The sequence below is a fragment of the Paecilomyces variotii genome (assembly GCF_004022145.1).
Source record: "Paecilomyces variotii strain CBS 101075 chromosome Unknown C8Q69scaffold_10, whole genome shotgun sequence".
NCBI classification, from domain to species: Eukaryota; Fungi; Ascomycota; class Eurotiomycetes; order Eurotiales; family Thermoascaceae; genus Paecilomyces; species Paecilomyces variotii.
Genome location: NW_021167149.1, coordinates 577,906 through 589,612, shown reverse-complemented (window position 1 = coordinate 589,612; position 11,707 = coordinate 577,906). Strand labels below are relative to the sequence as shown.

General features: G+C 52.1%; 3 protein-coding genes across 3 annotated transcripts; 2 read left to right on the top strand and 1 right to left on the bottom strand.

The window, feature by feature from the left end:
- The first annotated feature begins 3,134 nt into the window (after window positions 1-3,134).
- On the top strand, window positions 3,135-4,044 carry C8Q69DRAFT_475823 (hypothetical protein). The gene has a single exon (XM_028631219.1). It carries the CDS (start codon window positions 3,328-3,330, stop codon window positions 3,784-3,786), a length of 459 nt encoding a protein of 152 aa, XP_028482946.1. The 5' UTR covers window positions 3,135-3,327; the 3' UTR covers window positions 3,787-4,044.
- Window positions 4,045-5,940: 1,896 nt separating this feature from the next.
- C8Q69DRAFT_66303 (Zn-finger) lies at window positions 5,941-7,750 on the top strand. The gene is made up of 2 exons (XM_028633897.1): window positions 5,941-6,704; window positions 6,763-7,750. The coding sequence occupies exons 1-2, from the start codon at window positions 6,150-6,152 to the stop codon at window positions 7,537-7,539; spliced, it is 1,332 nt and encodes a 443-aa protein (XP_028482945.1). The 5' UTR covers window positions 5,941-6,149; the 3' UTR covers window positions 7,540-7,750.
- A 519-nt stretch (window positions 7,751-8,269) lies between these two features.
- On the bottom strand, window positions 8,270-11,307 carry C8Q69DRAFT_475817 (yagE family protein). The gene is made up of 4 exons (XM_028631218.1): window positions 10,769-11,307; window positions 9,224-10,685; window positions 8,970-9,155; window positions 8,270-8,849 (listed from the first exon to the last, which is right to left on the bottom strand). The coding sequence occupies exons 1-4, from the start codon at window positions 10,817-10,819 to the stop codon at window positions 8,623-8,625; spliced, it is 1,926 nt and encodes a 641-aa protein (XP_028482944.1). The 5' UTR covers window positions 10,820-11,307; the 3' UTR covers window positions 8,270-8,622.
- Between the last annotated feature and the right edge of the window lie 400 nt (window positions 11,308-11,707).

Genomic DNA, 11,707 nt, shown 5'->3' with positions numbered 1-11,707 from the left:
AAAAGTAGATCTGTGGTACTGCGCGTTGAGATACAGATGACAATCGGATCGCATTATTGTCCGCACGGCGATAACGAGGTCTGACCGTCTGATTGACCCTCCCCCACTATGTATATTTAGATAGTTGATGATAGAGAACATGCCATAGAAGATGCAATCATCCCCAGCTATGCGCCTGGGCCTGAGGACACCACCAAGAGTTATGTATCTCTAGAATCTAGATAGACGATATCAGGATGTTTCTTGCCCGGTCTCCTCAAGAAACTCACCGGGGACGTCGATTCTGGCTCAGTAAGCCGCTCGAGGACCTTGGCTGTGCCCCTGACGCGCACATGGATTTCTGATTTGCTTCGAAGCTGCATGATGCCTGCGCAAAGGCGATCGGTATCTACACCGCATCTCCGTAGGTATTACCACTTACATTCCTCGTCTTGGGGGATGAGGAGTACCCGAGAAAGAGGACCAAGCCACAGCAGTCCTACAACTGCGCTTTCGGGTTCCTTCCAGGGTTATGCCGCAATGCCGCTTGCATCCTCTCTCACCGGTTGTTCACTGGACCCCCTTTTGTTTCTAGCGGCCTTCTAGAAGCACTTTTGGCGTGATTCCGTGCCCATTTTCTTAGTGGATCTTTGATTTACGGTCCCGTCCGTGTGCATCAAGTCAACATGGGATGGAGAAGCCCAGGCGCGTAGATCGTTTGCTTCTGAGTGATTGAGCCGACTCGAGCCTGGCCTCTTGAACGGAGGTTTAACCGAGTCATCTAGGGAAATTGAGGGGCTCTTCCGTGCTTTACGAGCCTGACGTTCGCTGTTCGACATAACTATGCTGCCATCAACACGGAGAATTGAGGTGGGCGGTGACGATACTCGCCGTCCTTCATCTCCGTCGCTCGTAACGGGGATCCACCACCGTCCGTTGAGCCGTATAGCACACTTAGCAGTGGAACAGGAAGACGACGGACGAGCAGGCCCACCGGAGGACCGTGTCATCATTGATGAGACAGGGGTTACCCGCTTCTGAAGCTTCGACGGTCAACAATAGGAAGCCTTCCAGAAAATTCTGGAACGACGCCGGCTCGAGCAGTAATTTAACCGTCCTGCGAAAAGAAGAGAACAAGGTTGAAAGGAGGCCCTTGGACCTTGTTTAGCGCTCGCGGAGAGATTATCCTCTGGTCCTTTGAACCAGTAGAGCTCAGGACTTCAGCTGCCCCCTACACCGAATCCCCCGGGGCCGGGTGGATGATGTTGATAAGGACGGCTGGAGGTCCGAACAGGGGTCCCAGGCTTATAGACGTCGCCTTAACCAGACTTGGTGGATCTCCAAGAGGACTCGCGCGGTGATGTCGAGAAGCAGCAGCGACTGTATCCGGCCGCGTACTCCAGTATGAGACGCTCAGAGAGTCCCTGAAGAGTTCAGTGTATCCGCAAGGAAGGGCGCAGGAGGATGGCCAGTTGCAAGAATCAGTACCGAAGACAAATAGGGAGTTATTTGTATGACATCAACCTTCTGATGTCATCTGTCCTTGGACGGTAGAGGAACCGATCCGGGTGCTAGAGTCGAGTAGGCAGTCTGTTTGTGGCTGATATTCATGGCCTCCATTTTCACTACTATTGCATCCCGGGGTCCACGTAAGTTACTTTTCCAGAATTGCCGATGCCCTAGTTTAACGGTAGACCGAACCACGAAGTCCACATTTTTGGTGATGTTCCGTTTTGGCAATTTAGCAACAAAGAGTCGAGTCTAGAGTATCGTGCAGGATCAGAAGAGTCGATCCGGCGCAGTGGATATTCTCCACGGCTTTCCCAGCCGCCCCCCCGAGAAAAAAGGGTCATCAATCCCCCCAAATGCCTTCCCGAGTCAGTGCAAGTGGCCGTGCTATTGTTGATGCCTGCACTGCCCTGACTGTACTCCGTAGATCTTCGATTCATCTTCTCTTTTGCATGCTTCTGGATGTTTCATAAACTGCAATCGTGCGGCAATGGAGCCCCTCAAAAAACCAACAAACAAAAGTCTGGAACTTGAATAGAATAGAAACTCTTTATGCAGCGGTGGAGGGAAGTGAGCCTCACACTGCACAGTAAAATGGTTCTCACCAGCCTCTTTGGCGTACGCAATATGTTTTACCCCCAGCAACAGCTAGTCTATGCTAGCCGTGGTCATTCCAACGGCTGTCAGTGCCCAGGTGACAGGGGTAAGACCGTACGATCACGATCCACGCCCGAACAATGATAGTTGACATAGGGCCGAGACGATCAGTCCAGCTAGATCGGATGGTGCCAGGAGATATGGAGCAAGGCCCGCGACTCATTGACTGTATATCCGATATCGTCGAGTGATAGGGCCTGACCGGTGGGGACGACGACCTTGCGGTCCGAACATTATTGCAGCATGAAGGAATTAAGTTTACGGAACAGCGTCATGAATTGGATGCAGTGTTTGTCTGTGCTTGGAGCTCTCCAAGGTCAACATCTTCTGACGGGGCTCCATGCTGCTCCAAGGCTGCGGGATAAATATCACGATCGAATGTGGATTGCTGTTCTGCCACAGGACCAAAACCAATCGACGGTAAGCCGTACGCTAAGAGAGAGGGGAAGAGCGAGAGAGCCCCTTTACCGCTACGTTCATGCTATAAAGAGATCGTGTTTCAGTAGGATGCCTCGATGGTGCAAGGATGGCCTGTCCAGGGACCGCCCGGTCGACGGCACCGTCATGTCAGATGCAGCTGGCGCTACTTCCAGGCCCCGGCGGTGGATGCTTTCGAAGGCTTCCATCTCGGTTCGAAAATTCTTCTGGAAACTCGCCAAGGGGGCCGCGCGAGGCTTGGCCACGGGGAGACGCGACGGTCTATCACACTTTTGGAGTTAGTGAAGAGCCGCCGTCGCAGGGGAATCCCCGACGGACACGAGATGATCCAAAAAGCATCCCAATGCACGCCTGGGCCCAGGGGAGGCTGCGGCCCACGCATCCACATCTGCTATAACTCCCCGGGAGAACATGCAGAGGGGAACTCGACAGCGGTGTTTCGAGTATGCCATCATTATCCTTGCTAGGAGACGGCCGATCCTGTCGTGGAAGCGCACTGGGGTAGGCCGTCCCTGTTGTTCGAGAGAACAGATTCTGGTCATGGACGACCTCTTGGTATTCGATCTTCATCCGGATTTCGAGGAGTGACGGCAGCATGACGGCGGATGCCAGCCGTAGTTGACCCTTATCACCATCACCGGAGAAAGAACAAACGCGGATAGGCAAGTGAACACACTCATAGGACAACAGGTTTACAGATATCATTTAATACATAGATAGATGGCGAATAGTTAAATGATCTGAATGGGGTTGGCTTCTCTTGGAGGATGCCCTGTGCCGCCAACCGGCGCCAACCTTGACCCCATTCGGGCTGGTCTCAAACAAATAATACACTCTAGACCCCTAATAAGTGGTTCATTTGGTGCGTATGGCTCTGGCTGCCCTCCCTCCACGTCGCAGCAGATCGACACGAGGCTCGAGTGTGTGTGTGTGTGTGTGTGTGTGTGTCTGTGGCTGCTGCTCCAAGTAGGCATCCGTACAGCCGTCGCGGTACGGATGAGAAGAAACAAACGATCCCCAAGACGGGATTCCCTGGAATGCTTATCGAGATCTGACAGCTCTCCAGTCCTTCCTGCGTTTTCTCTGCCGGACGACGTCGGGAAGCTGAGAGAGACATTATTCCTCTCCTCCAAGCTGACCATCGCCATTAGTCTGGACGAGCTGCTGCCGAATCTTCAGATCTGCGCTCAGGATATCCACTGACAGATTCGCCCAAGGGGACGGGGAAGGCCACGCTGTGGAGCCGGCACTTGAAGGGAGAGACGACCGTTTGGCGCCGCCAGCGCTATGGTATGTTGTTCTGCCCTGGCCCCGGCACCGACAGCAATGACCAGACCGGCCAGGGACTTCAGGGAGCCACCGTAAGTGGAAACGTGGGAAGCTGTAACATCCGTAATAATAATCACGCTGGCTTTGCCCATTTGGGATCCTTGATCGTGGATGTCGAGCGGTGGACCGTGTAGCCCTGTTCTGGAATAAGTACTCTACTCAATCTCGTGCCTGGGACGCTTTCTCAGCACCTACCAGCTAGTTATTATTTACCTTACCTGCCCGTCCGTTCCTGGCCTCCCATATTATCATCGATATAACATTATTCTCCCGCCGGGCATCCAAGCTCGATTTCTCGACCGTCCTGTCCTTTCTGTGCTCAGCTGCTCGCTGCTGACACTTGCAACTCTCGTGTCCTGGTTATTTTCTTTTCTTTGCATTGTATTGTGCTGGCGTCGCCAACCGCGGATTGTTTGTACTGTTTCCCTTTTTTGCCGCTCTCGAATTTCCTCCCGCGGTTGCGCCGCTTGACGTCGAAACTCTTCCACTCCTCGGGCTGTGACAGCAAACCTCGATCGTCTTGACTCCAGGCACCTCCTTGACCCAGGATTACTCGAGCCTGCAGGCTTCGGGATCACGGTACGTGCCTTTTTCTCCTTCTTTGGACGCGCTGGCCGGCCCGTTTCCAACTGCTGTCTCGATGACGCCAGTGGAAACCCCCAAGCCATCCCGCAACATTTTCACTGTTCAGCTCCTTTACTGGTGTCTACTCTTGGTGGATTGAAATGCAGAGTCGTTCCTCTATTAGAGAACTCGACAAAAGCGGAGCTGTTACAACCGTCTACGCTGCAGCCCCAGGTTCTCTCCGCCAGTTACCGCACAAATTCCGTCTGGGATGAGAGCAGCACGAAACTGTCGCCGACTTTTTTTTCTTTTTACGTTGCGAGCATTAAACCACGGACTGAAGCTCTTTCAAGTCCCTGTCTTCCACGCTTTACTGACTGTTGAACTCTGATAGCGACCTGGACCGCGGGAAGCGCCGTGCAATTTCCCATCCCACCGTCATCGTTTCTCCACCTTGTCACACCTTCGTGGCCATCTCGTCTGTCAGACAACAGAGGTTCTGAGCTGTCTGGCAATAATCGAGGGCTAGCCTCACACAGAGTGCTCCTATTTTCCGCTTGCTATCGTCTCTTCGGGCCATCTGAAAAAGAAAGGAGAAGAAAAAAAAAATCGGATGATTGGTTGATCAACAGCACGGATCAAGATCCTGTCGCCTTACGTCCTTGCTCGATAAATACATCGCATATTCTGTGAAGATCTTGGGTTGAGACGCGATTTTTGAAGCCCCCATCATCACCGTCTCCTGCAAGTTCTAGGGATTATCTCTTGACTCCGGTCGCTCTTCCCTGTACCGCTCGAGTCGTGTCCTCGAATTTTCGACGTGGAAATCAATATATCGACGGATCTCTAAACAACGTTAATACTGAGTCATCAGTCTCCTTAGACACATATTCCAATCTTTGTGACCGAGGTTCGCAGCACCTGCGAGTGATTCAGACTTGTGAGGGCAAGACGGAAGCCGACAAGAGGTATTTGGGAGAAGTCCGTTTACAGTCTGCCTTTTCAAGTCTACAGCGCTTTCTGGCAAGGTCAAGCGTTGCATTCCCTCGTCCACTCTCCTTGCTCATTGGGCGACACCCTTACCGCTCCTGCTCACATTCCGCGTTGTGGAATTTCCGGATCTTACAACTACCATTCTTCGACCACACTGCGCTTTCCTCGAGAAGAGTTACCGAGACACCATCACGCAAGGTAGGTCATTCGCTTTTTCTAATTGCCCTACTGTACTTGCTGCACAGTTTTCGCGCAGACTGTTCTATTCACGTTCTCGCAGCGGCACCACATATGATCCTCTCTGGGTGGTCGCCTAGCCGCTCGTGGTCATTTCTTTTTGTTTTGCTTCAAGCTGTGCACTTTTGATTCTGCGACCTTAATACCTATCGGAGACTGATTGTTTGGGATAGCTTTAGCGTTGACCACCGCGGGGTCTGTGCCCGTTCCAACTCTGGACGCTACGGCCAATTCTTAATTCCGGCACTCTACAAGCATTCCGGCGCGAGTTAGACTTTGGGCCACATAACGGAAAGGAACCCCGCGTCGCATATCGCTCCCTCTGTCGGCTGGCCACTTTCATACCTAGGGAAAAGGTCTTGATATATATCCTTCGAGGACCACGTGCTGGAGGCCTGTCTAGTCCTTGACCGCAATCCCTCAGCTAACCGCTGAGTCGGGTCATGGAGATCACGACCATTCTGAATAGAAAAGGTTCAGCTGCTGTAGCTGCTGCAGAAGCACAATTTCAACAACAACTTGCACAAGCCGCCCACTTCGATTCCCGAACGTCGTCCGACATGGGTTCAGAACACGGTACCTCCCAATCTGGAGATCATCCAGTGCTGTCCTATCCCCCAAGCGCTCCTTCGCTCCATCAGATGGCGAACATCACCCAGGGAATGCGATATCCTTCGCCCACACATCCAAGCAACGGTGTACCGATGATGCAAAGTCCCTATATGCATGGAGGTTTCCCTCCGAATCCTCAGATGCAGAATACTGCCCCACCACCTCGATCAGAACCGGCCCCAAAGACCTTCCACTGTTCGACGTGTAGCAAGGGTTTCGCTCGTCGCAGTGACCTGGCGCGACATGAGAGAATCCACACAGGTATCAGGCCTCACGCTTGTGAATGGCCCGGTTGTGGGAAGCAGTTTATCCAGCGCTCTGCGTTGACGGTCCACGCTCGTGTCCACACTGGAGAGAAGCCACATATGTGTGAGAGATGTGGCAAGGTACGTTTCAGCTTCAGAAATCTATATATAGGTCATCATCTAACAGAATGCATTTTAGCCCTTCAGTGATTCGTCCTCACTCGCGAGACACCGCAGAATACATTCCGGCAAGCGGCCATACAAGTGCCCATACGCAAACTGCCAGAAGACATTCACACGGCGCACAACTTTGACGCGGCATCAGAACCATCACACGGGGACTATCGAGGAAGCAGCAGCTGAAACGGAAGCCAACCTAAGGCAGAACAAGGAGAGATCTGGTCGTTCTGACGGGGTCTACTCCGAGACTGCCTCTGCCCACTCGACGCCTTCCCCTGCTCAGGCATCAATGTCACCTGGTAGCGAGTTGCCACCTTTGAATATGCACCGTCCAGTCGGCGACTATTATATGCCAAACGGATCAATTCCGCCTCACGTCCGCGGGGATTTCCAGCAGGCGAGCCCTCGGGCATCTCCGACAGCCACGTCTCCTTCCCTATCCAGCTTCAGCAGTGCCCCCCACACACGACCATCCATGACATCTCACCCGAGTGGCTACGCTCCTCCTCAGCCTCTTGAGCCTCCGGCCAACAATGACCACCGGCCCAACAGCGTCAATGGAAGCCCGCATATGACTAGCCTTGGATGGGCATCGCCATCTCACGGTAGCATGCCTTCTCCTGGCTCCGCAACGGACTACGCCTACCCTGAACCCAGTGGTCCAGCGTACCCGGGTTCCATGCCCCCTCATATGTACTTCCCCAACTCGACGATCAGACGACCCACCAGCACTGAGCCAGACAACTACGAAATGAAGCCACGAATTGGCGAGAATGCGTGGTCGACACCTGTCTGATCACACAAAAATGGGGCATACGCATGTTCGTTCTTGCTACACCAGGAACCGAACAAGCGTCTGGGCGCTTGGTTCTGTAAGAATATGGCATTATCGGTGTTCTCGTGCGTTGGGTTTCTTGTGATGTGATTCCCTCGAAGCAATCGACCTTGATATAACTTCGTTCATCTGTCTGTCAATTTAGCTTTCATACACGTGTCGATATCTTTAATTTCTTTTTTTTTCTCTTTCTTTTCTCTCTTCTCAGGGGAACCCATTATTATCCCCTGCAGTCCGGCTTGGCACTGGAAGGAGTCCGGTTTGAGTGGCGATTTTTGTCGGTTGATTTCCTACTCGATGCTTCCGTCTGATGATCCGTATGACCAGAATGAAGCATAGATAGAGAGCGGGAAAATATTCACGTCAAGGTTTGGGGTTGGGCTATGGAATTGGTTCGGGTTTCTTCTGCATCGGAGATCTGGTCTCTCATCATTCTTTGTTCAGCGATAACTTATTTTCTCATGTTAACCTACCTACTAATTTCCTACGTGTCTCATATTGCTCTTTTATTGTTTATCCGGTCGTATTTGCTTGCCCGCGAGGGCTTTTCTTAGTTGCTCATACACCTCAAGATAGTTTCTTTGGTGCAACCAAACCTCACCTACCTATCATACTACACTTCAAATACGCTAGTACTTGCTTACATGATTCGTGTAGAATAGATCCGAAACAGAATACCGTGATTGAAAAGAACCTGTCCATTGTACATACATACATACAAGCATACGACATGTAGTACCGCAAAGTAGGTACTGAATCTAGGCGAGACCCGCAACTCCTACCAGGACTAGAAACATGCGCCACGCGAGGAAGAGGATGTTCTACAGTGATTATTATACCGATAAAAAGAACAAATAATTTAGGTAGACACGAGAGAAAGGCACAAAACAGTGACCTGGTCAATGGCCATTTGACTCAAAAAGAAAGAGAAAATGCAAAGTCCATGATCCTTTACCTGTAAGGATTGATCGCATTAATTGGCTTGCTTGCTTCCCTTCATTTTCACACCTCTCAAGAGATAGAATGTAATCATTACTATACTAGCTAGGTAGTATATTCCAACATGCCCTGTGGGAAAGACGAGCCAATGGCCGCGGTCGAGTTGAGATTTGTAGGACACGTGCATCGTGACCCGAAGACGGTGGAGAAAAGTGAGGGGGATGCGGAGGCGGGGCCGGATCGGGCGTGAAGGAGGCCAAAGCGGAGGACGACTTCGGAGATGGTGACGAAGATGGAGATGATGATGAGGACGATGATGATCCAGGTTTGGTCTGTGGATTGTTAGGAAAAGAAAGGGAAAGAAAGAAATATAATTGGGGTGTTTATTTTTTCGTTTCCTCGTGTAGGATTGATTGCAAAGGTGGTTGGGTTTGAGATTGATAAAAACTTACGTGATTCTTTGTTATCTGCAATTGAATCGGACAGTATCTCGGCAAGATCGAGGAACACACGACAGCGCTCATTCAGGACTTGGATGCGCGGTTTGATCTCGAGGTATTCCCGGACGGCGATGTACAGCGGGTAGAGGGTCGGCTCGCTCTCCCAGAAGAAGTTTGGCACGTCAAGCATATTCGAAGCTGATTGGGGAAGAGGTTGCGGTTAGTTGGGAATGAATCGGGGGAAGATAAAATGGGCAAGAACTCACATAGATTGACTTCAACACGGCTCTTGAACAGCCGACCTAATATCCGGAAGACTTCTTCTCGTTTCATACCCAGCTTTCCTGTCGTCGCTAGTCTCCTGGGCACGTCTTTAGCTTCGCTCATCTGTCTGGCCATGACCTCCTCGAAGAAACAGAGCTTGGTGCTCTGGGCAATTCCATGACTGATTGCCAATTTGATCATATGGTCACCGCTCCGCAGAGTGATCATGTCGTTATATACGCGCGGCCGAGATATCTCGGTAGAGTACTCGAAATGGAACTCTTCAGTCTCGAAATCTTCCTCCTGCAGCGGCACGGTGGCCAGAAAGAGAGGGTCCCCGGTCGTCGAGTGAGAGAAAGCCAAGTCGGCAAGAACATCTTTCTCCTGACTCTCTGTGAAATTCCAGAAGACGACCACTCCGTAGCTGAAAACGAACATCTCTGCGACGGCGAGCACACTGGGCGAGATCCTAGCGGGAGCTTGTGGCGTTGATCGGGACTCTTGATCGTGTATATTGCTGCCATCCGTCCCTGCTAAATGAGCCTCGCCATGTTCACGGTTGCTTTCTGTGCTCTCATGGCTGTCTCTTGAACCCTGATCGAGACGACCCCCACCAACAGAGTGCTCCGCTTCTTCCGTGAAGTATTCCTCATGATAATCTCTCCGCTCATTTCTTTCAATTTCCTCATCGAGAACTGCTTTGCCGCCAGCAGTCTTAAGGGCAGCGCTGCTCTTAATCCTGTAGCCCCCGCGGCCGGGCAGCAGCGGCAGTTGATAAGCGACATAGAGACAGTCATCGTACAGCTTTGTCCTTGCACCATGCCATTCCTTCAGGAAAGCAGCCGTTGTGCTCATCTTGTAAGCCTGTGCCGTGCAGTATGCCGTAACCCGAGCCAGCTTTTCAGCCCGACGGGCCTTTGGCAGCCGTTCCGCGTAGCTCTTTGCCTTCTCAGGAGGAACGCGGCGACGGCGCTTTAACTCCTCGTCCGCAAGCAATGGCGCAATTTCATTATCGACATCGAAGTCGCCCTGTTGTCTCCCCAAAGCCAATTGCCTTCTAACAATCTCAGGGTCCAGATTCCGCTCCTCCGCCAATTTGCGAACCGCCTCCTCGTCCGCCTGTTCTTCTTCCTCTTCTTCCTGCGTTACTTGGTCTGTTTCCGGAAGCAACACCAATTTCTCGCTGACCTTTGTCGTCCGTGGTGGCAGTCTGGGCTGAGCAGCCAATCTTCCCATTGTCCCTGTCGCGTTGCTCGAACCCATTCCGCCGCCGCCCCCGCTGCCAATCAGACCACCGCCCGATGCCAGGCGGGAGCGCGGACGCTGTCGCACGCCCTGCGGAGGGTGCCGCTGCTGCATCGAGGGCACATCAGACGCATACTGTAGGACATTATCGACGGTTATGAAACGTGTTGAGGCTGGGCTGCGGCGTGCTGGCTGTTGTTGCTCGCGAGAATCGGTGACCTGGCAGATATTAGCTCCAACTCCCAAATGCAAGCCCCCTACACATTTGACTGGAGCAATGCCCACAGATAGAAGACACTCACCAGCACACTTGGATTTCTCCTTCCTGAACCCGGGCCTTTTGCTGGAGGCATTGCGTAATCTGCTTGCTAGGAATATTCGTAGGTGTCACGATCGTGGCGGTGCGGTGTGACGAGAGAACAGAAAGTCTGCGCCAAATAGCAGATCAGCTCTGCCCGTACCTGGCAAGCCACCAACTTTCCAGTGTGTAGAATCGATGTATTGTTCTTGAATTCGATCCTCTATCGATACGACTGCGTGGAGTTGCCCGTGGTCGATCTCGTTTCAATGCGTGATGGAGCTTCCCGATACCAGCTTGAATCACGTCACGCTAATCTCAACATGACACGACGGAAAATCAATTAGAATCGCAACTCAGCCCCCCAACAATGAGCCAGACCCGAATATCCTGCGTGAGGGCAACCAGAAGAGCGAACTGCCAGAACAAGGAGATATCTGCCGCCGTCGTTCCAAACAGATTGCGGCTCTTGCACGTTCTCACTCGACGGGCGGTCAGTGGTCACTGATGGCGCTGTCCCGTTTTCAGTCTAGCGTGGTTACAGCCTTCGTCATGACATCATGGCTGGGTGTATGGTATTTTTGATACACGAGCGTGACGGGATGATTCGGTAAGTTACGAGTTGGCTGCAGCCACGTGCCTCGGGGTACCAGTCCAGTCCGGGGCAAGATCAAGACTAGACCGCGATGGGATTAGCCAGGTCGGATCGGGTTCCGGGACTCGGGGAGTGGGGAAGCTTAGAAGAGGTTTCCGCGGATGAACGAAGCTTTGATGTATTATTAGAGAATGTGAGGGCCAAAAACAAAACAGAGAAACGGAAGTTGCCTTGTGTGCTTTTGCGTAGGTTGGGCATTTGAGGAATAATTAGCGGGATGTTGGTTGGCGTATGATAGCTTACTTGCAGCCAACCCTGGTGCGATCAAGGACTTGCGAACGGCATATC

Coding starts and splice junctions, on each gene's coding strand:
- C8Q69DRAFT_475823 (XM_028631219.1), top strand. CDS start 3,328: ATGGGGTTGGCTTCTCTTGGAGGATGCCCTGTGCCGCCAACCGGCGCC.
- C8Q69DRAFT_66303 (XM_028633897.1), top strand. CDS start 6,150: ATGGAGATCACGACCATTCTGAATAGAAAAGGTTCAGCTGCTGTAGCT. Junction 6,705..6,762: donor TGTGTGAGAGATGTGGCAAG/GTACGTTTCAGC, acceptor AATGCATTTTAG/CCCTTCAGTGATTCGTCCTC.
- C8Q69DRAFT_475817 (XM_028631218.1), bottom strand. CDS start 10,819: ATGCCTCCAGCAAAAGGCCCGGGTTCAGGAAGGAGAAATCCAAGTGTG. Junction 10,686..10,768: donor GGAGAAATCCAAGTGTGCTG/GTGAGTGTCTTC, acceptor AATATCTGCCAG/GTCACCGATTCTCGCGAGCA. Junction 8,850..8,969: donor TGCAGATAACAAAGAATCAC/GTAAGTTTTTAT, acceptor AACAATCCACAG/ACCAAACCTGGATCATCATC.